The sequence below is a fragment of the Lolium rigidum genome, chromosome 4 (assembly GCF_022539505.1).
Source record: "Lolium rigidum isolate FL_2022 chromosome 4, APGP_CSIRO_Lrig_0.1, whole genome shotgun sequence".
Taxonomy (NCBI): Eukaryota; Viridiplantae; Streptophyta; class Magnoliopsida; order Poales; family Poaceae; genus Lolium; species Lolium rigidum.
In genome coordinates this window covers 89,745,649-89,770,855 of record NC_061511.1, presented here as the reverse complement: position 1 = coordinate 89,770,855, position 25,207 = coordinate 89,745,649, and the positions used below count along the sequence as shown (strand labels likewise).

At 42.0% G+C, this 25,207-nt stretch overlaps 1 protein-coding gene across 1 annotated transcript; it reads right to left on the bottom strand.

The window, feature by feature from the left end:
• Window positions 1-3,392: 3,392 nt before the first annotated feature.
• Window positions 3,393-8,941, bottom strand: LOC124708122. Its single transcript, XM_047239811.1, has 7 exons — window positions 8,597-8,941; window positions 8,197-8,238; window positions 6,579-6,661; window positions 6,389-6,490; window positions 6,071-6,285; window positions 4,447-4,541; window positions 3,393-3,962 (listed from the first exon to the last, which is right to left on the bottom strand). The coding sequence occupies exons 1-7, from the start codon at window positions 8,742-8,744 to the stop codon at window positions 3,721-3,723; spliced, it is 927 nt and encodes a 308-aa protein (XP_047095767.1). The 5' UTR covers window positions 8,745-8,941; the 3' UTR covers window positions 3,393-3,720.
• Between the last annotated feature and the right edge of the window lie 16,266 nt (window positions 8,942-25,207).

The following is a 25,207-nucleotide window of genomic DNA, read 5'->3' as shown; positions in this document are numbered from 1 at the left end:
AAATCGTATCTTGTTAGATGGCGACCGCACATCGTTTACACGGCTACAAGAGGGTCAGAATGCCTGGACCACTTTGTCATATCAATGCACTCTCGTGATCACTATGGTGGTTTCCGGATCTAGAAGTTTCACAACTTTACTAGTAACATGTTTGTATAGTGGATTGCCAAAGATATGGCAACTGATAAACTAATGGATTTACCATTTCTAAGTCTTCCAAGGAGTATGGTTTTTCAAAAGGTCGAGTTGGACACCATAAAACTAAAAGTTGCATAAAACGAACTAAGAAATTTTGAACATAAAATTGTGCAATTGCCTAGTTATGAGATATTAGAAAACTACAATGTGTTATTATGAAGTATTTTTCATTATGTTGAATACCTTCATTTACCAATCTAAATACTTCCACCGATCCCGCCTAATTGACTCAAATTAGTGCAAATTTATACCGAATTCAAGTCAATTAAAAGGGATCGGAGGAAGTACCATTTTAACCGCATGCAACGAAATAATGTACAATAGAAACTAAGGGAAAGACTGACCTCGACCAATACATCGGGTGGATCGGTTGGGCTCTCACCGACTCGCGAATGACATTCCTCTATCATTGAGCAAGCATGCATCAAAGACCCAATCCCCATATCCCCACCATGCGAAGCTGCCCCATACGTGTAGTGCTTCCCTCGAAGCTCTCGTGCAATCGAGCTCCCATCTGAAATGGACCCTGGTCTTCCCGTTCGCGTTCGGGTTCAACGGGACTCCAACTACTCTGGCCTATTAGTGACATTTTCGCAAATCGATGAAGGCCGGCACCTCAAATGTTTGGTAGTGAAATCGATAAATGTTTATGTTGCGTAGGGTGCTTCAGGATGATGCAAGCGTGCGTGGTCTTTTGCTCGTTACACATTACTGGCATGTTGCAACGATTTTGAAAGTCAGGTGATTTTGTATATTGGTGTCTTTGTTCTTGAGTTGCGTGTTTTAGTGACATTTGTGCAATCAAGGGGTATTTTTTTGTTGCACGACCATGTTTGAGTATTGAAACGTGTTTCGCCGATTTTTGATGGGCCCGAGATAAAACGCAACAATGTTTACATACCCCCTCGGATCCATAATATTGCCGAGGCTTTAGTTCAACCTTATCAAAGACCGAGCAGAGAGCTGGAAAGCTACCTGTTCCGGCGAGCAGATGACTCGCTGTCAGGGGACGAAAGTGCAGTGAGGGAACTGCCATCCGATCCAAGGTTCCACCAGATCCGTGAGGAAAAGGCAGCACTCACACGGCGACCAACCGACGGTTGGTCGTTGGCAAAGCGCGAGGACTCCATGGATTCGTGGCCGTGAGCGGCCCGTGAGCTTTGTTGCGTAGCTGGGCGGATGTGCGGCTGGGCGCGCCGCGCGTGGTGGAGATGGAGGCGGCAGTACTTTGCGATCTTCACTCTCGGGCGAGCGGGGCCCGACAGCGATCACAAACCTGCAGCAAGCGTCCGGTGCAGCGAGTCACGGGCTATCTCACGACTCACGGTCGGCGTCGGCCGGCCGCCGGATCTCCTGCGCTCCGTCCTCCACCAACCGTCGCGCGCGCATCGACGCTCCAGCTACGTGCCTCTGCCTGCGCGAGACAACTCCACGGCTCTGCCCAAGAAGCTCCACGCGCGGCAATACCACGCAATGGTGCACATGCCTATTTCGTTTTTTTTAAGAAAAAAAAGGTCTCTGCATCAAAATAACCTTTTTTATTTATTTTATTTACTTAACAGAATCCACTTGCATACAATCTCGAGGATAAGAGTGGCCATGTCGAGGCCGTATGTTCTGACCTCACGCCTAAGCGTATCATGTTAAAATCTGATGCTTCACCAAACCGCCCAACGACAAACCGGAAGCACAAGCCGGTCCAACTTTAGAACAAGGATCAAGGCATTAACCTGTGCCATACATGCCGTCGACGTTTCCACTGTGCCAATGCGTACATCCATCGTCAAGCGTCCGCCGCCGAGACCTCGTTGCGCCACGCCACTGAGACCCACCGCCGTTGAAGCGGTATATGAAACACCGCTCCACCGGCACACCCCTCCACACATCATGTGCTCGAACCTGAAAGGGAGAGCGACACTGGAAGTGTCGCCATCGTCCAAACAGGGAGAACCGGATCTAGGGTTTCCCAAAAACTTCTAGGAAGAGGAAGGAGATTCAAATAAACGACACCTTCGACAAGGTAACGACACCCAAGGATGCCGCCATCGTCGGCTTCGATCGCGTTAGAGCCCAACTCTAACAGGCCAATCGCCTCTTCTCCAACCTGCGTGTTGCAGGCTTGCAGCCCTAGGGGGCAAACCGTGGTCGAGGGGGGTCGTCCCCACGTTGACGGTCATCGATGTGACTGGGCAGGGGCCACCTAGACGTCCACCACGCCACCGCAGAAGCAGTCATGTCGTGACGCCAGCCGGCTGCGCCTATGCCCAGGACCTAGGGCGGCGTCCGAGGAAGACTCCTTCGAGTGAGGGGACGAGAGAAGGGCGCAACACCATCGGTGTTGGACATGCTTCTCCCTACCTCACCTTCTGGCGACGGCAGGGGAGGGGGAGGGGGAGGGGAGGTGCTTGTAAGGCAATATTAGGGTCCCCTGGTCGCTCTGCGAGAGGACTTTAAAGCAGAGAGGGAGACAAGAGAGGGAGCCTATTTTAGTCATTTGCAAATTGGATGCGTTTGGAAAACAAAATTATTCTAATGATTGTGTGATAGTGTCACATATTTTAAACGCAAGGTCTCTGTAACACATGAGACGACGAATCCTAAACATATGAGTACTGTGAAATCCTGTTTCCTTCGAGATGATGAGATGCCATGCAATTATATGATTTGCCACGATTCTGTATTTCGTTGGTGCTACCCGCAGCAACAGAGGAAGAAGACAACCAATGCTCCTCATACTACACCAAGTTTCACTTTCGGATACTTAAGGGGGTGCCTGTATCGATATTGTGTCAAGATATGCTAACTGTGCCAGCTGACTTTCTTATGACTTTGGGTTACTGACACTAGGCCCCACCTATGAGGGTCCAGCTTGCCAGTGACCCAAAGTGACCTGATTTGGGGGCTTGTTGCGCCCGCGCATCTGTTCACACAATCCAAACTCATAAATAAAAGGTGATACCTAAAACGGAATCACAAGACAGCTAGATGATGAATTAATGTACTTCCTCTGATTTATATTCATATTACTTGATGCTAATATACATGTATGACATATTTTAATTGTAGATACATCCATTTTAGCATCAAATAATATATATCGGAGTACCAAAGGTTGCCAGCTAGATGAATTAATGTAACACTAGACGATCACAAGACACAGAGCTCATCCGCATAGCTAAAACGGAATCCTTAGATTGCTTCCATAATCTTGGCAAAGTTTATTGACAGATTTGAGATTTCGCAATTGCTATATAGTTCAGTAAAATACAAAGACAATATCAGCGCCCCTGACTGGTAAGGATGCGTACATAAAAAAAATGCAGACGGTGGAAAGTTAAAAAAAAATACCCCTGTAAAGTGAAATTTGATAGACTGCACGAGCTGCTGTTGCCATGGAGGGTGAAGATGCCATCCAGAACAACGGGCTGGGTATATAGAAATGAATAATTTAGCCAAAAACCAAACAAGGCTAAAGAACTGTAGCCGGGAGAAGAATTGTTGCAACAGGAGTACAAACACTGGCTATGAAGGCGTCTCGGCTAGGCGGACTGAGCGGGGAAGCAAAAACTCAGCAAAGATGGGGAAATGCGACGACGGATAAACACCGTCTATATTGTCATTTATGACTTCACATAGTGCAGGAACCAGTGGACGCCCTCTAAACAGTATCCAGTCGATATGCAAGTCTTGTGTCTGTCTATCCCAGCAGAGACAAAGAGCTCTAAATACTAATTTTAGAAATTCTGCCGCACCTTGTTTCTCCCCTGCAGTACAGCAATCTTCTGTGTAAGATTTCTAGAAAGAATACTGCTAGTTGAGAACTGAAAGCATTGCCAAGTATAAACTGCAACCGAGACCCACCAAACCATAAGTGATGCAGAAGACCATGACTTCACCGATAAAACACATGATGAAGCGTAGTGAGATATTACCTTTGGAAATAATAGGGAAAATGTTCTCTATAATATAACGACACAATCTTAAGCCGCACATCAAAGACAATCCCTTCGTTTTATTTTCCCACTTTCTTAATTGTAAGATATAAAATGTATTTTTTCTCAACAAATAGTCAGTTTGAGCTGTTTGACATTGGAGACTGAAGAGAAGGTGTAAGCAACCATAGGTACTTATATTGTAGTAAGGTTTTCTTTGAGGAAATGTTTTCCTTGTTTAGGAAGTAATGTAGAAACTACTGAAGGCATGATGTATATTCTTCCTGGAGAGAAAAGGAGACATCTCGGTGAATACCTTTAAATCCATGATATGTGTGTATCAGTGATACGTTTTTGCGCACACGAGCATTGGGCCAAGCATCTCTCATATCACCCACAACACCATGCTCCCTGTAACCAAACCGCATGGAATTATGTCAAATCAACATAGTAATTAAGGGGACTGCCAGCACTCGGCTAAAAACATAAAAGACACATATTCAAAGAAATACTGTATAATATTATTGATGATCATGGACACGTCTATACAAATACCAATAATGCGGTAATGTCCATTTCTTGACGAAAGCAATTAAGCATTTGAAAATTATTCTAAGGCCAATTCAAACCCGACTATTTTTTCATCCCTATGCTGATCTGCTATTAGTAATATCTTGCTCAATATGAAATGATTATCAGGTAAATACACTGGCCAGACCATCCATTGACAAGGGCTGCCGTTGCACAAAAGAATCATGGACATACCACAGATAGATTATGGTCTTGATATGAGTTTGAAGGAATGCTCCTGAATGCATATGTTTTCTGTCAAACAATTTTTTAGCTGACATTGCTACAAATTTTCCCTGGTTTGTTCGATGGAATACAAAAGAACAATTTTTGAAGCAAAGTGTACTGAACCATTCCCAAGCCATCTTTGGAAAAAAGTAGGAGAAAATATGATGTGTGACTTGATAATTGCAAGATTCAGGTCAGGCATCAATTTTTCCATCTTCTCTATTATATTCAAAAACAGTTTGAGTTTACGTTTTATGGCACTTTTGACTGGTATGAAGATTATGTGCCACATGAGCCATTTACTTTTATTACTTCTAATACTCCCTCCATTCACTATTATAAGATGTTTTAGATTTTTTTCGAAAATGCATGTATCTAGACGCGTTCCAGTGTGTATATTCACTCATTTCTGTCCATATCTAGTCCACATTGAAATATCTAAAACATCTTATAATAGTGAACACAGGGAGTGCAACACATGGGGCGATAAATTTTAGAATAATAAATACAAACTTTCAGGTTTTCTTCAACATGTACGGATACTGAAAATATTCAAAATTAAATTTGGAAATCAAACCCCTTAAAGCATGAAAACTTCATCATATATCAATACTCACATGTATGGTAGTTTCTGCCATTTAAACTGAAACTTCATTTCTGAAGTTTGAATACTTAATTTCTTTAATTACCTAAGATCTCAAAAATGTTCAAATCTTAAAAGTAGTGTTAACAGTACTTTGGTCACTTCTGAATAAATATCATATAAGATCATGCAAGGAAGCTAATAACTGACATAAGATTTATATAGCAAAACTATCTGACATCATGTACTAGGTTTCCACTTACAGAACATTGTACCACATCAGCACAAATGTAAAGCCAATACTTGTACATTAGTATTGCTCCACATGCAGGTATGATCGTATCAGGGGTTTTATTACAAGAAAGATCAACTTTAATCTTACCCAAATGCTAGGAAAAGGTATTATATGGATTGAAAAGGTATGTGTTATCATTTGATATTATCGTAAATGGAAGGTTTTTCACAATAAAACTGACAGTCGACATATCTACCCATAATATTTCTATGTGAAATAACTACGTTAATATCAACAACATTACCATCCTCCAACAAGCTATACCTAGATCTGCCGAGCAAAAACCGCCCAGTCATAGATTCCTTTTGTGTGTTGAAGCCTCCGCAATAGATCACAGGCAAATTGGGTGGCAGAGATGCTATATGTTGCCACGTAAGCAAAGCACTTCGTCTACGAGCACGAGGGCTATCTTCATCGAGATTCGTATTTACAATTTGGAAACTGAACCCAGGTGGTTCTACTCTTTTGACTTGAAACGTGTGTACATCATGTCAGTTAAGGCAACAAATTTCTTCAAATACCAATCAAGAGACATAGAGATGGAAGAATGATATGATGAAAAAGTATAATACAAAAGGATATTGCCCATGTAGCAATGCATGGTGCAGTTGCTCCCCATGCAATACTTCCTGGCACCGACGGAGATTCTGATAACCAGAAGGTGCCGCCTTCTGTAAGCTCCACCTTCATAAAATTTGTGGGTAGTTCAACTCATCTATGAATGGACAGTATCAATTCTGGCAGAATAGTAGAATGTCAAGGAAATACAAACCTTCTCTTTTTCGTAGAATATCGTGCAGTATTCGTCGGTGGTGTCTTGTGATCCTTTTCTTGAAATGCCAAATTGCTCATAACCTGGATAAGTACAACAGCTTGGTAATTCGTCTTCTCCAAATTTCAGATCAACAGAATACACAGCATTGTATTACAAAACGAATAGCTAGCACTCGGGCCTTTTAGATAGTAGCTAAATCTGGTTCATCTTGGTCAAAGAAAATGTTTATTCCTAAAGGCATAAGAAGAAAATAAGCTCAATAGAAATGACATATCACCCTTAAAAAATGTGTTCATTCTGTCCCAGGGTAATCAATCAAATAAAGAACTGTACCTTCTGGGTTGCTTCATTTTAGGCCAGTCGTATCATCAAAACATGTTACAGAGAACCATATCCAAATAGAAAGCATATCATATATATACTTCATAAACTCATATTGTCACGCAACAGCCACAAGCCCAAGACACTAACATCCAGGAAGTCACACCAGCATCTATTTATGAATCAGAATAGCATTGGACTACTCTTGGGTGCGATTGTAGAAAGGGGAGCACACAGTTTTCCTATCCAGATAACAAGGAGCTGTTTGGTACTACAGCTACAGATAAACTAAGAGCACAATGCAGATAATTGGTCAAGTATCGCTTGAAAGCATATGGCCTCAAATGGTTTGATTGTGGGTAGCTTCTACAAATCAATCGTCCATAGACTAGGAACGGAGGGCCTGGCGGGCGGTGATTCACGAAAGATGAGGTGTCATGGATTTCATGATGCCATCCCCAAGTTCCGTCGCTATCAAAAGATGATTTGTAGCTACATGCCCTGTGTGTGTCCCTTTGTAGCTTGAAGTCCCTCTGAGTTAGTAGAATCAAAATAGACCAACTGGCGATGAGTTTCCATCCTGATACTCATTGATTTCATCATCTGAAAGGTTTTAGAACGTATATGTGGAGTCCGAAGGGGATATCCACTTGACGGTCAAGTAGATAGACAGAGTATATGCTAGAACCCTGGAGTACTCTTCTTCCAAACAAAAGAAGGTGCACAGAAATTTGTACTACGGCACATTGTTAATGGACAAAAATGCTCTCAAAATTCCTTATATAGCCTTTTTGTATTTTAGCTATCAGCTGCCAACGGCCAAGCAAATGCAGCAGTACAACCCAGCAGGCAGCAACAGGCAAAATGGTACTATTTAGGAAAATGAATTACTTACTATTCAATGTATCTGTTCTAAGGCATATAGATTCAGCGTTACAAGTTCGTGGACTAATTTATGGTTTGGAGAAGCTTACTTGTCTCATAGTTTAGCTGCTTTATCTATCTTTGGTTTTATCACTTGTTGTTTTGTATGGTTCAATAAAAAAGGCTTATCCGGGTACTGAGAAGCTTGAGAAAGCCATTCTATATAATGCAGAATAGTGATGAACTTAATTAGAGTATTACATTTCCACCAGTTCGTAGCAGAGCCCAGAGATGATATTAGAGACTATTCCCAACCATTGCTCCCAATGAGAAACTCGCAGAAGAACAGTGATCATCCAGTATGTAGTGAAGCAGAAAATTTAGCATGCAAGAACGAATGGGGAGATGTAACATGGAGAGAAATCATTACCTGGCAGGCACTGCTGTAGGTAGTCCAGCTGACACCTCAACCCTGCATATGAGACCTGTTATTTCAAGCCTAGAATGAACTAATGAAATCAAATGAAACTTTAAAGTCAGAGAGTGGACAAATGCGAGCAAAAATATAGTGACTCTGGAACTTAATACAGTGTTCAGATCATCGCAAAAAAAAGAAAAATACAGTGTTCAGATCCCAACATAGGAAATGAGCAACGCATTCAAGTTCGTACGGCCGGCTGAAGCCAATCCACGCACTCTTCGTTGCTACCATATGGAACCTTCTTCGGAATGTCACAGATGAAGTTCCACGGATAGTCCATCTCGATGAACGGTTGAACCAAATCAATTACATTACACAAGAAAAGGGATCCATAGCCACCCCCGCTCACCTTGCTGGGTGCAGAGGATGGTGGGGGAGTAGCTGGTGATGACGCTGACGCAGATGTCGCGGCGCTTCTCCCAGCTGTTAGGGCTCTCGCTCGGCTGATCCCCCTCCTGGAGGTTCAGCGTCATCACCGTGATGGACAGGCTAGTCATCCCCTCTTCTCTCGCTACCGCCGCTACGAATTATTTTGCAGAGCGTGCAGTTATTCTACTAGTAGAAGGGGGAGGTGGTGGCTGGCGCCCCCGCTAGTCGTAGGCCGCCGCCGGGAAGATCGCCGGCGATCTGGAGATTTGGGGGAAACAAGGAGGAGATCAGGGAAAGTGCGTGTGACCTTTGCCTGGTCTTCGACTCTTCTTTGACCGCTTTCTTGGTAAAATCGAAAATGAAGCTAGTTTATGAACCTGATACCTTGCCGGGCCAAAATTCGTTTTTCCAGTTCTTCAAAAATTTCGAACAAAAATTGCATGTAGAGAACGCACGGTATGTATGTGTGTTCCTTTTTTATAATCAAAATTGAAAATACCTAGCTTAAGCAAAAATAATAAGTTTTAAATAAACAGTCTAAAAGGAACTTTTTTCTCCCCACTTTTCTGTAACTTAATGGTATGTACACATGTAACTTAAGGCTAAAATAATAATATTGGATTTAAGAGTAACCAAGTTTCAAAAATTCTTGTTACTAGTTTATCCCTTTTTTGAGCTTTGATGTATACAGCGCTCGCTATTCACAGCTGTCTTGTTGGTATTGACCCCTTTGATTTTTAAGTGGATGTTAATAAACGGATTTTCTAGAATTTATTTCTTGTAGATTATATTTTTATGATTATATAGTATTTTTATAGAACTATATTTTACGCTAAATATGTCTAATCTCTTTGCAACTATATGACTTGTGAGTTGAAAACACACAATATTTCACAAAAATATCATTGTTTTCCCAACCAAACAATGTGCATTTTAAATTCATATATGATCCATACTTAAATTTTTCTCTATTCATATGTATAAATCTTTCAAATTGAACATGCACATACAATTATTGTATGTGGTGTGTAGTCTCGTGATTTTTAATTGCATAGTATTCAAAACGGTATTATCATTGCAATCCTTCGAATTAAACCTACAGGTTATCGGTCTACATGACCAACCTTAAACTAGATAATATGCATTTGCTACATTTTATTATACTTTTGAATGTTGTATTTTTTGGCATCTACATTCTAAGATATAGACGACCATCATCTTATTGATTCATGATAAGGCAAGGAGACTAAGAAAATATATAAACGGAGCATATGAAAGCCAACAAAGATCGATCCAATCCATGATTATATCAAATACATAAGACTAAGTCACCATCTTCCGCAACAATAGTCTTTATAAATGAGTACATACTTGTGACGATGTTGTGGAGCCTGAGACAAGGATTTCATCCTAGTTGTAGACCCAACCAATCAAAGGCCAAAGCATCATCAAGAAAATAATGCATACAACATGGAGACAGTGCAATTTTGTCATTGTTGGGTCCACCAGGGAACTCCAAATTGTCTATTTTTGCCTCGGATAGGAGCGGTGCAACACTCATCGCCTTGGTGATTTATCTTCTAGTAGTTGCTTCACTCATTACTCGGAGTGAGTTAATGGTGGCGTCCTTTATATCACAGTCAATGCTACCACTGAAACTCCATCCGATCAAGCACCAAGTCGGCTAACATCATCACCTACCATACTAAATCAATAGTCCTCCACCTCCACAAGTGTAGGTTATGGATTCTGGTATCTTCGATGAGTAATGAGTATCGAAACCATAAGGACCAAACGAATTGGCATGTAGACCTAGCGTACAAATATATGTGATAATTGTTGAGAAGGTTGATAAGACATAATTTTTTTCCTACAAGTCCAGGATAAAAGGAAAGATAATTATTGCGGGCCATTTAAGGTTGCTATTATTTGAGCCGGTAAGTTAACCGTCTCAGCTAGGGCCTGCTATTAGAGACCGAGGTTTTGAACCGGATAGAAGAACCGTGTGAGGACTGCGGATAAAAACCGGCTCTAAGTAGCAGTTCGGTACTAGTGTAAGAAGTAACTTAGTTCACAGCTGGCTCGAGCCTCTATTTTTTATAAAAAGGAGATTAAAACCTCCGACCTCTCCATCAAAGTGATGCACACAACTTTTTATAATACTATTCAAGAGAGCCTTGAAAAATAGTACATCGATCATCCCAAAGCCATCTTCTCGGCCACATGTGTTGCGACGGAAGCAGGGTTGTGTGCATGACCACACTTACGTACATCATCTATATCCGAAGGGCTCACCAAGCCACCCAATGGTGTGAGCCGGGAGAAAAAATCGGTCCACCAAAATCTTAGTGTGCGTTGTTGTGCACGCTCAAGAATAAACATCGCCTTCTTCCACGAACCCATCTTGGGAAAGGTATCAACGCATTAACCTTGACATGCCTTCCATTGATGCCATCACGTGCCAGACAACACCACCACTGCGCGCCCATCAACATGGATCCATCACCGAGACACGTCGTATTCAACACGGAAGAAACAATGCTGTTCCACCTCGTGACCTTTCCAGCCAACACCCACTCCAAAAAGTATGCCAACAACCCCAAGAGGTAGAAGACATCGCGCATAATCATGAGTTGAGCTATGCTTGACCAAGGTTTAGAGCATGCAGCCAAATAAAGAGTTCTTTATATACTAATGACTGCAAGTGCATAGTTCAATTGTAGCTAGTTGCAAAATAAGAGTATCGAACCACGAGGAGCTACTAGTTAAGGTCTTGATGCCCCTTGCTACTATCTATCAAGGGCCACTTGTACGTCATTGCTTAATCTCAGGTAGGGGTGCTTTAAAGAGAGTTGTATTTGGTTGAGAGAAAGTAAATAAAACAATAAAGTAACAAGCGTAGTGAGAAATGAACTGAAACTCAATAAGATAGTATTCTCGGGGATTTGTTGGATCCACCTCTAGCATTAAGATTAATGTTAATCAAGATAAACTATGTTTTTAATCATGTAGTGTGTGGAGAGACCTCCATAATAAGATGCATCCAAAAAACCATCGGCCGTTGAATCTCTAAATAACCACTTCGGCTAGCCTTCTGCAACCACATACTGACTACCGCAATTAAGGGTTTCCACATGGTTATCAGTATGAGCTTAGTGAGTCTCCCTTTTATCCCCCTCTCTTCCATATGATAAAGCACCACCACGGTAATGTCACTTCCCGTCGTACGCTTTATCATACTTCAAAGGGCAGTTCTCTCTCTGGTCCCTAAGGCAAATATTACATGGTGCACTTCACCTAATATCTAGAGAGAAAACTAACACACATTCATATATTAAAATCATAGATCATATTTTACTCATCTCATAGTCATGTTAGGGTTTCTCCATCTCCCCAAGAACAAATGGAACTACTCACACATGGAAGCAATCAATAACATCATCATAATCTTATGGGTGGAATAAAGGCAGTGGTATGAATTCAAATATAAATCCACAACCGCAATTGAGATCACAACTATGGTTGAATAAGAATGGGATTGGTGATGGTGATGAAGATGTAGCGGTTGATGATGAGGGGGATGATGCCTTGTCCTCCAATGATCTGTGTTGCTGCCCGGATGATATCTTCTCCCAAGTTCCTCCTCTAGATCTCTCTCAGAGGTGGTGTTTCAGTGTTTCTGGCGGTTGTGTATGTTGGATCTCTGATCCGTCTGCGTGATATGAAAGTATTTTACGAGGCGGAGCTCCTGGCGTTGCGTACAGGCAGACGGTACGGACGGGTCCCCCATACCGACGCCCACTAAACTATGGAGTTCCTCCTCGCATCCTCCGTTGGCCCAGGTGCATGGTTAAGTTCTTAGATGACTTTTATCACGTAAAAATACCATAAAATGATAGTTTTAATTGATATTTCATCATTACATTGATATTTTGAGATCCTGCTACAACAAGCATAAAAGGTGCGCAAAAACGCACTGAAATACCAAAATCCTATTGCTACACAAGGATATCTTTATGAAATAAAGGAGTAAAAACACTCTAAAAATGCATTCATCATATACCTCAAGATATTATGATAGAGCATGAGGAGATACAAGGTTTACCGATACTAAGAGAGGAGATTGGATTCAAGTTGGTCAACAAATGAAGCATAAAGAATGTACCACATGGGATCATCCGATCTTGTGGTATGGTAAGCCTTGTCAATTATGCTTTGTGAACTAACCCATCATATATGTGTATTTGTGTTGTCTATGTGGGTTAGTTATCTTTTCATGGGCATGCATCAAAAGCAATATGTCATATAGCCCATGAGAGGATGACATCAAATGCTGATCGTCATCAAGGTTGAGAAGGGCAAGTTCTATCGATAAGATCATGCTTGAATCTTGCCTTCCATTTGATGATAATGTACATGTGAAGAAGTGCCTTAATGAAGCTATTACATAGTTGTGTATGGGGAGTAAATTGTGTGTCTTCAAGAAGCAAAAAATGACCTAGTGAGCATTTCAGCTTGAATGAAGCTTGAAGAGTTGTCATCATGATCAAGCGGGATGCACAAGTCAAAGGTATGGCCTTGCTAGGTTTTCCTTTAACCGGTTTCAACATGGTTGTTGGGACACAAGGTTATAGCTTTTGGTTGGGTAACTTGATCACATCGTCTTAGGGAGTTCAATCCTTTGCATCCCCATATTCTTGTTGTTTCTATGTGTAAGGTTCTTGATTTTGTTTCTAGCTTCTCAACATGCCCAAGTTCATCTAAAACGGAATTCGTATGCATCTTCTATTGCATTTTCGAGGTTGGAGGTTTAAGCGATTCTACGTTTTGGGAGGTTTCACATCTCCCCACTTTTGACATTTAATGTATTGATCCTTCTTCGGTTTTATATTATTTATTAGATAGATCTTTGATGACCCACAAGTATAGGAGTGTATCGTAGTACTTTCGATAAATAAGAGTGTCGAACCCAACGAGGAGCAGAAGGTGTTGACAAGCAGTTTTGATCAAAGATTCACTGTAAATACTAGCAAACAAGTTTTCAGGGGTTGTTGATATTGCAAATAAATAAAGTACGAGTAAACAAAATACACTAATAATAATTGCAGCGAGTGGCCCAATCCTTTCTAGAGCAAAGGACAAGCCGATTGTTTTACTTATGATGTGCAAATGTTCTTGAGGATACACGGGAATTTCGCCAAGTGCTTTCGCTTCACGCAGCTGAATAATCTTTATCGGTTTGGTAGGTGTTGTGTGGATGAACCTACGCTAATGCACTACCCCAACTTGGACTAATGCATACTTGTGATTATACCCCTTGCAAGCATCCGCAACTACAAAAAAGTAATTAAGATAAATCTAACCACAGCCTTAAACTTTGAGATCCTACACTCCCTCATGCACTGGTTTCCCAACAGGGGTTTAGGTTTCTGTAACTCCAGCAACCCCACAATTAGTAGCCAAATACATGATGCATTCTACTAGGCCCATAAAGGTGAAGTATCATGTAGTCGGCGTTCACATGACACCACTAGAAGAATAACACCACAACTTAAATATCAAACCATTAAATATTACTCAACATAATTCCACTACTAACATCTTGACTTCTCCCATGTCCTCAAGAACTAAACAAACTACTCACAAGGCATCATATGGATCATAATCAGAGGTGAGATATAATGATGAATAACAATCTGGACATAAACCTTAATCCAATGGTTTCACTCAATAGCATCAACTACAAGGAGTAATTAACACCGGAAAGTTTCCCCTATGAACTAGATAAGATCAAACCCAAGATGTTACAGCGGGACGAAGAGGAGATGGTGGAAATGATGGTGCTGGTGATGGAGATGATGATGATAATGATCCCGATGAAGTCCAGCTCGATGACGGTGACGATGGCGACGATCCCCCCCCCTCCGGGAAGGAATTTCCCCGGCAGATTTCTACCTGCCGGAGAGCTTTTCTCTCTCTGTTGTTTTCCGCCCCGTCGCGACAGTGGAATATTTCTGCGATCCTCCTCTTAGTCTTAGGGTTCTCGGGGGGATGAAATACGCAAAGGGACGCTGTCAGAGGTGGGACAGGTACACCACACCATGCCTAGGCGTGGCCAAGGGGTGGCCCGCGCCTAGGGGTGGTGTGGGCCCCTCATCGCTCACCTCAGGCTCCCCTTTTGGCTTTCTCCGGCATCTGGCAAAATAGGAACTTCTGGATATTTTCCAGGAATTGCCGATCTTCAGAAATATGGTATCTTGACTGTCCTTTTTCCAGCAGAATTCTGACTCCGGTAGTTAGTTCTCCAATAATCATCAAACATGCAACATAGATGAAATAACACAAGTATCATCTCTAAATATGAAATATATCAGTGAATAACAGTAAATTAGAATATAAAATAGTGATGCAATTTGTACGTATCAACTCCCCCCAAGCTTAGACCTCGCTTGTCCCCAAGCGAAAATTGAACTCAGTAAACCAGACCACGGGTTTATGGAGTGAAGTGTCGATAAACAAAATACGGACAAGAAGCATCACACTTACCAATACACAAGTCATTATAGACAGCAACTTCCTCTTATATAACTTAACTTGCAATGAGTAAGGGAGTCACTAATAGAGGTGCACAGAGAAAATCATAATTGGTGATGGCAAACTTTTGTTCTTGGTCAAAGAACAATTAACAGATTGTACTTATCTTTCGAGCAGAGTCTTTATATTAGAGCTTATATTGCAGAAATCACATGCTCAATCATTACAGTCTCTTTACAGTCATTGATAACTTTCAAAGTTATATTCATTCGGATAAAAGCATTGTGCTCCACAAGGAAGGATAAAAGGCATGATTGAATACATCAACACACATAAATGGTTGGATCACAACAACTCAAATGCTTGCTTGATATAGAGGGGAATAGGTTTACCGACTCAACATAAAAGTAAAAGATAGGCCCTTCGCAGAGGGAAGCAGGGATCACTCATGTGCTAGAGCTTTTTGTTTTAAATGAATCAGAGGTATGAAAATGTAATTTTGAGAGTGGTGTATGTCTATGTCCACGAATGGTATTGAATGACCTATCATCCTCCCATGTTAAATGGCTTCAAGAGCGACTCCCTTAGAGGAAACAATAAAGTTCCTCTTCTCCTTTGTTTAAACAAGCTAAGTTCATGATTTCTCAAGCCCATAGTGTTATGAGATTTTTTGATTTTTTGATTATTTTATATTTTGGTGGGCTAGGCACCCAGTTGCCTGCTCTTTTTGCAATATTAAGGACTAGCACATTATGCATGCTAGTCAAAGTGTGAAGCCATTTAAGCATAAAAGAGATAATAAAGCATCCAACACTTCCTCATGAGCTAAAATAGGAGCACAAAACAGGTTTAGTAGTTTTGAAAGTTTTATAAAGGTAGAACACAAGAAATTTACTTGGAGTGATGGTGAAATAACACATATATGTAGATAAGGTGGACACAAATGGCATGGGTTTTTGGTTCAAGGTTTGGATGCACGAGAAGCATTCCCTCTCAATACATATTTTTGGCTACCATGGCTGGGTACCAAGCATAAGTGTTGAGTGAAACAAACAAATATACATGTGATAGAAAACAATCATGCAATCTTCCTTGGAAGTACAAAACAATTTTAACTTGCGAATACTAAGCTTATGAGCCAACAAGAAAGAAACATAATGGAATAATGTATCTACATGTATTTCTCTCTTTTCTACTCAAGCCTCAAAGTATTGTTGCTGACCAATGCTAAGTTTTCCAAAACCAACTAGATTTACTTGATGCTCCCAAAGTGATATCAATACTAATCAACAAGATTAATCATATAACAGAAATTACCAACTAAAATAAGGTGTGCAGAAAGTAAATGATAAAACTTCTCATTAATATTCCATAAGGGAAACTCACACCAAGGGATACATAAATAATCAACTAAAGGAAAGATACTTCCACACTACAAACTATCCTATATGATAACTTCACTACTCATGATATGACTCAACTGAAAGGTAAAAAGGTAAAAGATAATGGTGTGATACCGCGACACTCCCCCAAGCTTGGAACAAGCCAAGGGGAGGCCAATACCAATGACGAATTACTCCTTCGATGGTGGTGGTGAATCCTTCTCATCTTCATACTTACAAGGTAGAGGCTCCCCATCAACATAGGACGACCTGGTTTCCAATATCCTAAAACTGGCAACACAACATATGCGTTGAAACCTAGTCTCATACTCACAGTTTTGATTTTGCACATCGTAGAGTTGTGCTTGTAATTTATCGGTGATCTCGTGGAGCGAGAACATATCATCCCAAAGCCTTGCAATTTCCTTCATGTGCTCGTCAATGAGTTCTGCATTTATCTTATGGATAATGTCCACTTCACGTTCTGCCATCTTCTTGTATCTAAAGACTTCTTGCTCCAGCTTTTCCATCCTAGCCTCCAGACTCCCTTCTCCTTTAGGATGCCGAACATCTTCTAATTGCACCTTCCCATCCTTGAGCAATTTTTTTACAACTCCTTAGGATGCATCTTCAGCTCATCTATGTACAGGTTGACGATGTTCACGAAGGAGTTGTCTTTGGGTGATTCAGAAGAAGACATGGTGGCTCTAAATCTGAAGATGAAATCTGGCAGAAATAGATCGAAACGAAAAGACGAGAAAACAAAAGGAAGGTATAGGGCGAAATCGGGTCGGAGAGGAGCTCCGGGGCGCCCACACCATGCCTAGGCGCGGCATGGGGCTGCCTCGCGCCTAAGGGTGGTATCGTGCCCTCGGGCACCGTCTCCTACCCGTTTTCGTCTCGTATTTTTCCATATTTAATAAAAACGACAAAAATATAACCTAGAAAGTTTAATGCGAACTTTTCCTTACTAAAATTGTTACCTATTCGAAAACGGACTCTGCAGTTTCCTGGATTTGCTCCTTAATAAATTCTTCCAGAGTCACCACTTGAATAATATCAATATCTTCATTATAAGAATCTCCAAAAATAAAATGTTTGAGTCTTTGCCCATTCACCACTTGTGCAGTGTTATCTTTCAGTGAAGAAATTTTGATTGCACCTGAGCGATACACCTCTTCAATAATAAAAGGTCCTTCCCATTTTGAGAGATTTATTTTCCTGCAAAAAAATCTGAGACGAGACCTATACACAATAGAACTTTATCACCAACATGGAACTCTCTCTTAAGAATTCTCCTATCATGCCACTTCTTAACCTTCTCTTTAAAGAGTCTAGCATTTTCATAAGCTTCATTCCTCCATTCATCTAGAGAACTCAAGTCAAGCAACCTTTTCTTACCAGCTAGTTTAAAGTCTCTATTAAGTTCTTTCACTGCCTAATAAGCTTTGTGCTCTAATTCTAAAGGAGAGTGAGAAGCTTTTCCATAAACCATTTTGCAAGGAGACATACCCATAGGATTTCTATAAGCAGTTCTATAAGCCCATAAAGCATCATTTAGCTTACTAGCCCAATTCTTCCTAGATTTATTAACAGTCTTTTGCAAGAAAGATTTAATTTCTCTATTTGATAATTCTACTTGCCCACTTGTTTGGGGATGATAGGCTGAAGCAATCATATGATTAACATCATATCTAGCAAGTGTATTTCTAAAACCACCATGAATAAAATGAGAACCTCCATCAGTCATAAGATATCTAGGCACACCAAACCTAGGGAAAATAACATCCTTAAGCATTTTTAACGAGGTCTCACCATCAACACTCTTTGTAGGTATAGCTTCTACCCACTTAGTAACATTATCAACAGCAACAAGTATATGAGTATAACCTTCTGAAGGAGGAAAAGGACCCATAAAGTCAAATCCCCAGCAGTCAAATGGTTCAATAACAAGTGAATAATTCATAGGCATTTCATTGCGTCTAGAAATGTTACCAACTCTTTGGCATTCATCACAAGCTAAAATAATATTTCTTGCATCCTTAAAAAGAGTAGGCCAATAAAATCTTGATTGTAGAACCTTTTGTGCAGTTCTATCTCCAGCACTTTCTAATTGCTTCAACTTTGGCTCTGTCGACTTCAATACCTCTTTCAGAAATTTTATGTCCAAGAACAATTCCTTCATTTACCATCAAGTGGCATTTCTCCCAATTAAGAACAAGATTAGTTTCCTCACATCTGTGCAAAACTTTATCAAGATTGTGCAAACAGTTATCAAAAGAAGTCCCATAGACAGAGAAATCGTCCATGAATACTTCCACAGTTTATTCACAAAAACCATGAAAAATAGCAGACATGCATGTTTGAAATGTAGCAGGAGCATTACACAAACCAAAAGTCATATGTTTATAAGCATAAGTTCCATAAGGACAAGTAAAAGTTGTTTTCTCTTGATCTTGTTTTTAACAGCAATTTGAGAAAACCCATAATAACCATCAAGAAAGCAAAAAATGAGTTTTCTTAGACAACCTTTCTAACATTTGATCAATAAAAGGTAAAGGATAATGATCCTTCTAACCTCTCTAAAATCAATGCACATCCTATAACCAACTACTACTCTTTGAGGAATAAGCTCATTATTCTCATTAGGCACAACAGTAATTCCTCCTTTCTTAGGGACACAATGCATAGGACTAACCCATCTACTATCAGCAATAGGATAAATAATACCAGCATCAAGGAGTTACAATACCTCATTTCTTACCACATCCTTCATCTTAGGAATTAAACGGCGTTGGTGTTCAACAACTGGCTTTGCATCAAGTTCCATATTAATAGCATGCTGACATATAGTAGGGGAGATCCCTTTCAAATCATCAAGAGTATATCCCATAGCTCCTCGGTGTTTCTTGGATACTCCCAATAACCTTTCCTCTTCCTGTCCCGAAAGTTTAGAACTAATAATAACAGGATATATTTTCTTATCATCAGTATAAGCATATTTAAGATCATCAGGTAAAGGTTTTAAATCAAAAACAGGATCCTCCTTGGGTGGTAGTGTGGTACCCAAGTCTTCCACAGGTAAATGGTGCTTAAGCATCTCTGGTTGACGAAGAAGAATCTCGTCAATCTCATTTCTTTCCTCCATAAAGATCTCACTTTTGTGGTCCTCCATATATTGCTGCAAATCATTGTTAGGAGCAAGAGCAATAGAGGCAAGTTGTTCAACTCTAAAATCTTCATTAGGCAATTCAGTTTCATAAGGAGCTTTAGCAAACTTAGAAAAATTAAACTCATAAGATTCTCCATCAAATTTAGTAAGAATTTTATCCTTCTTACAATCTATAATAGCACCACAAGTGCTCAAGAAAGGTGTACTCCCTCCGATTCATATTAATTGACTCCAATATGGATGTATCTAACACTGAAATGTGTCTAGATACATCCATATTAAAGTCAATAATATGAACCGGAGGGAGTACCAAAAATGATAGGACAAGTCTTACTAGCAGCTGAACCAAGTACTAGAAAATCAGCAGGATATTTAGTCTTACCACATAAAACTTCCACATCTCTAAAAATACCAATTGGAGAGATGGTCTCTCTATTAGCAAGCTGAATAACCACATCAATTTCTTCTAGTTCGCAAGAACCAATTTCATGCATGATTTCCCTGTAAAGCTCATATGGAATAGCACTTGAACTTGCACTAATATCACATAAACCATAATAGCAATAATCACATATTCTGACAGAAAGCGCAAGAACACTAGTTTTCCCAGATCTACTAGGATGCGAAACAATATTAGAAGCATCTTCGCAGAAGATAATGTGTCCATCTTCTACATTTTCAGTGACAAGGTCCTTTACTATTGCTACTCCAGGCTCGACAGTTATTTGTTCATCAGGTTCTATTGCTTTATTTGTACTTTCGTTAACCACACTAGTTATAATAGAATGTTCCTTTACCTTAGCAGGGAAAGTTACTTTCTCAATGTAAGGTTCGGGCAAAATACGATCAACAGTACAAACTTCAATATTTTTAGCAGGAACACAATTAACAATGTCTTTATAAGGTGCATGGTATTTATTCCACTCCTTTTTGGGAACATCAAGATAAGAGGCAAAGGCCTTAAAACAATTTATAAGAATTTGATAATCAAGACCATAAACAACACTAATATCAATGGTAAGAAAATCGGTAATCGTTAACTGTTCGGTCGGCTTGGGAGTAGCGATTAATCAGAATTCGGACGATTAACTGATTTAATCGGTCGGCTATTAATCGGTGTAACCTACACAAATTAACACGTAAAAGCAGTTTATATAAGAAAAATAATAGTATATGAGCCTCTATATGTCTGGCCCTACTTCTCTAGAGCCTAAAATCCCAAAAAAACATGTATGCTTCTCCTTCGTGACCTAATCTTCAAGGTCACGAGCGAATCAAGATCCACTAGTCGAAGCCACGTTTCTTCCTTCCACTTTTTATCCTCTCACCTCTAAAGTTTATCTTCTCCCACCACCTGACTACGGTATGACCCCTCTTACACCTCAACCACCTAACCTATTAAAGGCATCCTTGAGCTCCTGCATGAGCTACTCAAGGTGGTCGAGCTCCTGTATCTAGGCAACTGAGAGTAACTGGTCTGGGAAGGCAAGGAACTAGTTGTCGACAACGAAATTGAGCTGTTGGAGGCTGCAATCAAGCGGGGGCTTTGCAAAACCTAGTTTATTGGGGAGGGGTAGCGCCTGTACTAGCTATATGCATTGAAAAGTTTATAACTTTTTTGACCAAGTGCAGTAGTTAATCGGGAACATACCTAGTAATCGGACTTTCGGTACGATTAATCGGGCTAAAGGATTAATACAAGAGATTAATGGTAATCGACACGGTCGGGACCCTAGTAGCGATTAATCGGCCTAGTAATCGCTGAATCGGCCTAGTTTTTGAACAGTGACTAATATTATGAAAGTCATCAGTTCTCATAAAAGATTTAATGCATTCATAATCATAATTTATACCTGATTTTCTTCCTTTGTCATTCTCCTATCCTTCAGTATTTTCCTGAATGCGGTCGAGAAGATCACATTTAGCTTCTTCTTTCATACGTGTAAATGACCCAGAACAAGAAGCGTCCAATAAATCCTTATGATGAAGAGAAAGCCTTGCGTAGAAGTTATTAATAACAATATTACTAGGGAGCTCATGAATGGGACATTTGAGCATTAGTGACTTCAATCTCCCCCACGCTTGGGAAATACTCTCTCCATCTCGAGGCTAGAAATTATATATTTGATTCCGATCTTTATGAATCTCACTAGGGAGATAGAATTTAGAATAAAAGAGAGGTATGATTTCCTCCCATCCAATAGATCGGTCATTCTTCAACATCTTATACCATTCCGTAGCTCTGTCCTTCTGAGATAAAGAGAATAACTTCCTCGTAACTTGGTCCATTGAAATACCTGCACACTTGAACAACTCGAATAATTCATGTATAAAGAGTAAATGATCACCAGGATGGACAGTTCATCTCCTAAATAGCAATTATTCATAACACATTCAACAATTTTCATAGGTATTTTAAAAGGATCCCATTGAGCAGGCGGTGGTTCATCTACTACCGTAACAGTGGCAGTAGTACTCCCCAATAGGAAGTCGAATGGAGACTTCTCCATAATGAAATAAAGTAACAGAAAGAAATAAAAAGAGCACTTACAGTAAAATTTTCCTTTACCAATTTCCACTCTTCAATAGTGCTTCACTCCCCGACAACGGCGCCAGAAAATAGTCTTGATGGTCCACAAGTATAGGAGGTATACCGTAGTACTTTCGATAAATAAGAGTGTCGAACCCAACGAGGAGCAGAAGGTGTTGACAAGCAGTTTTGATCAAGGATTCACTGTAAATACTAGCAAACAACTTTTCAGAGGTTGTTGATATAGCAAATAAATAAAGTATGAGTAAATAAAAGACAGTAATAACAATTGCAGCGAGTGGCCCAATACTTTATAGAGAAAAGGACAAGCCGATTGTTTTACTTATGATGTATAAAACGTTCCTGAGGACACACGGGAATTTTGTCAAGTGCTTTCGCTTCACGTAGCTGAATAATATTTATCGGTTTGGTAGGTGTTGTGTAGGTGAACCTATGCTAATGCACTACCCCAACTTGGACTAATGCATACTTGTGATTATACCTCTTGCAAGCATCCACAACTACAAGATAGTAATTAAGATAAATCTAGCCACAACCTTAAACTTTGAGATCCTACACTCCCTCATGCACTGGTTTCCCAACGGGGGTTTAGGTTTGTGTCACTCCGGCATCCACACAATTAGTAGCCAAATACACGATGTATTCTACTAGGCCCATAAAGGTGAAGTATCATGTAGTCGACATTCACATGACACCACTAAAAGAATAACACCACAACTTAAATATCAAACCATTAAATATTACTCAACATAATTCCACTACTAACATCTTGACTTCTCCCATGTCCTCAAGACACTACAAGAAAAGTTGCCATGGCCGATGGATCATAATCAGAGGTGATATAATAAATGACAACAATCCCATAAACCTATCACCGCGTAATGCTTTGTTTTAATTAAACAGTCGGATTTCCCTTGTCCGTACCAGTTCTGATTCGACTGTTTCATGCTCGGGGAAAGCCCCCGAAGGGACGATTCCCGGTCCGTCCCCCGGCCGGCACGCGGCGACCCGCTCCCGCCGCGTGAGCAGCTCGAGCAATCCGCCGACAGCCGACGGGTTCGGGGCCGGGACCCCCGAGCCCAGTCCTCGTGAGCCAATCCTTTTCCCGGGTTACGGATCCGTTTTGCCGACTTCCCTTGCCTACATTGTTCCATTGTCCAGAGGCTGTTCACCTTGGAGACCTGATGCGGTTATGAGTACGACCGGGCGTGGTCGGTACTCGGTCCTCCGGATTTTCATGGGCCGCCGGGGCGCACCGGACACCGCGCGACGTGCGGTGCTCTTCCGACCACCGGACCCTACCTCCGGCTGAACCGATTCCAGTGGTTGGCAGGCCGTTAAGCAGAAAAGATAACTCTTCCCGAGGCTCCTCGCCGGCGTCTCCGGACTTCCTAACGTCGCCGTCAACCGCCACATCCCGGCTCGGGAAATCTTAACCCGATTCCTTTCGGGGATGCGCGTGATCGCGCTTATCTCGCCGGGGTTACCCCGTCCCTTAGGATCGGCTTACCCATGTGCAAGTGCCGTTCACATGGAACCTTTCTCCTCTTCGGCCTTCAAAGTTCTCATTTGAATATTTGCTACTACCACCAAGATCTGCACCGACGGCCGCTCCGCCCGGGCTCGCGCCCTAGGTTTTGGCAGCGGCCGCCGCGCCCTCCTACTCATCGGGGCATGGCGCTTGCCCGATGGCCGGGTGTGGGTCGCGCGCTTCAGCCGCCATCCATTTTCGGGGCTAGTTGATTCGGCAGGTGAGTTGTTACACACTCCTTAGCGGATTTCTACTTCCATGACCACCGTCCTTCTGTCTTAATCGACCAACACCCTTTGTGGGTTCTAGGTTAGCGCGCAGTTGGGCACCGTAACCCGGCTTCCGGCTCATCCCGCATCGCCGCTCCGCTTACCAAAAATGGCCCACTTGGAGCACTCCGATTCCGTGGCGCGGCTCACCGGAGCAGCCGCACCATCCTACCTATTTAAAGTTTGAGAATAGGTCGAGGGCGTTGCGCCCCGATGCCTCTAATCATTGGCTTTACCCGATAGAACTCGTAATGGGCTCCAGCCTATCCCGAGGGAAACTTCGGAGGGAACCAGCTACTAGATGGTTCGATTAGTCTTTCGCCCCTATACCCAAGTCGACGAACGATTTGCACGTCAAGCATCGCTCGAGCCTCCACCAGAGTTTCCTCTCGGCTTCGCCCGCTCAGGCATAGTTCACCATCTTTCGGGTCCCGACAGCGTGCTCCAACTCGAACCCTTCACGTAAGATCAGTGGTCGGCCAGCGGTGCGGCCCGTGAGGGCCTCCCGCTCGTCAGCCTTCCTTGCGCATCCCAGGTTTTAGAACCCGTCGACTCGCACGCATGTCGACTCCTTGGTCCGTGTTTCAAGACGGGTCGGATGGGGAGCCCGCAGGCCGCTGCAGCCGCAGTGCCCCGAGGGACACGCCTTTCGGCGCGCGAGTACCGGCCGTGCCGACGACGGCCACCGGAGGCACCTAAGGCCCCTGGGCTTTGGCCGCCGGCGCAGCCGACAACAGTCCACGCCCCGAGCCGAGCGGCGGACCAGCAAAAGCCGTTCCGCATACGGCCGGGGCGCATCGCCGCCCCCATCCGCTCCCTCCCGGCAATTTCAAGCACTCTTTGACTCTCTTTTCAAAGTCCTTTTCATCTTTCCTCGCGGTACTTGTTCGCTATCGGTCTCTCGCCTGTATTTAGCCTTGGACGGAGTCTACCGCCCGATTTGGGCTGCATTCCCAAACAACCCGACTCGTTGACAGCGCCCCGTGATGCGACAGGGTCCGGGCCGGACGGGGCCCTCACCCTCCCAGCGCCCCTTTCCAGGGGACTTGGGCTCGGTCCGTCGCCGAGGACGCCCCTCCAGCACTACACTCCGGACGCACAGCCGCCCGATTCTCAAGCCGGGCTGTTCCTGGCCCGTCGCCGTTACTAGGG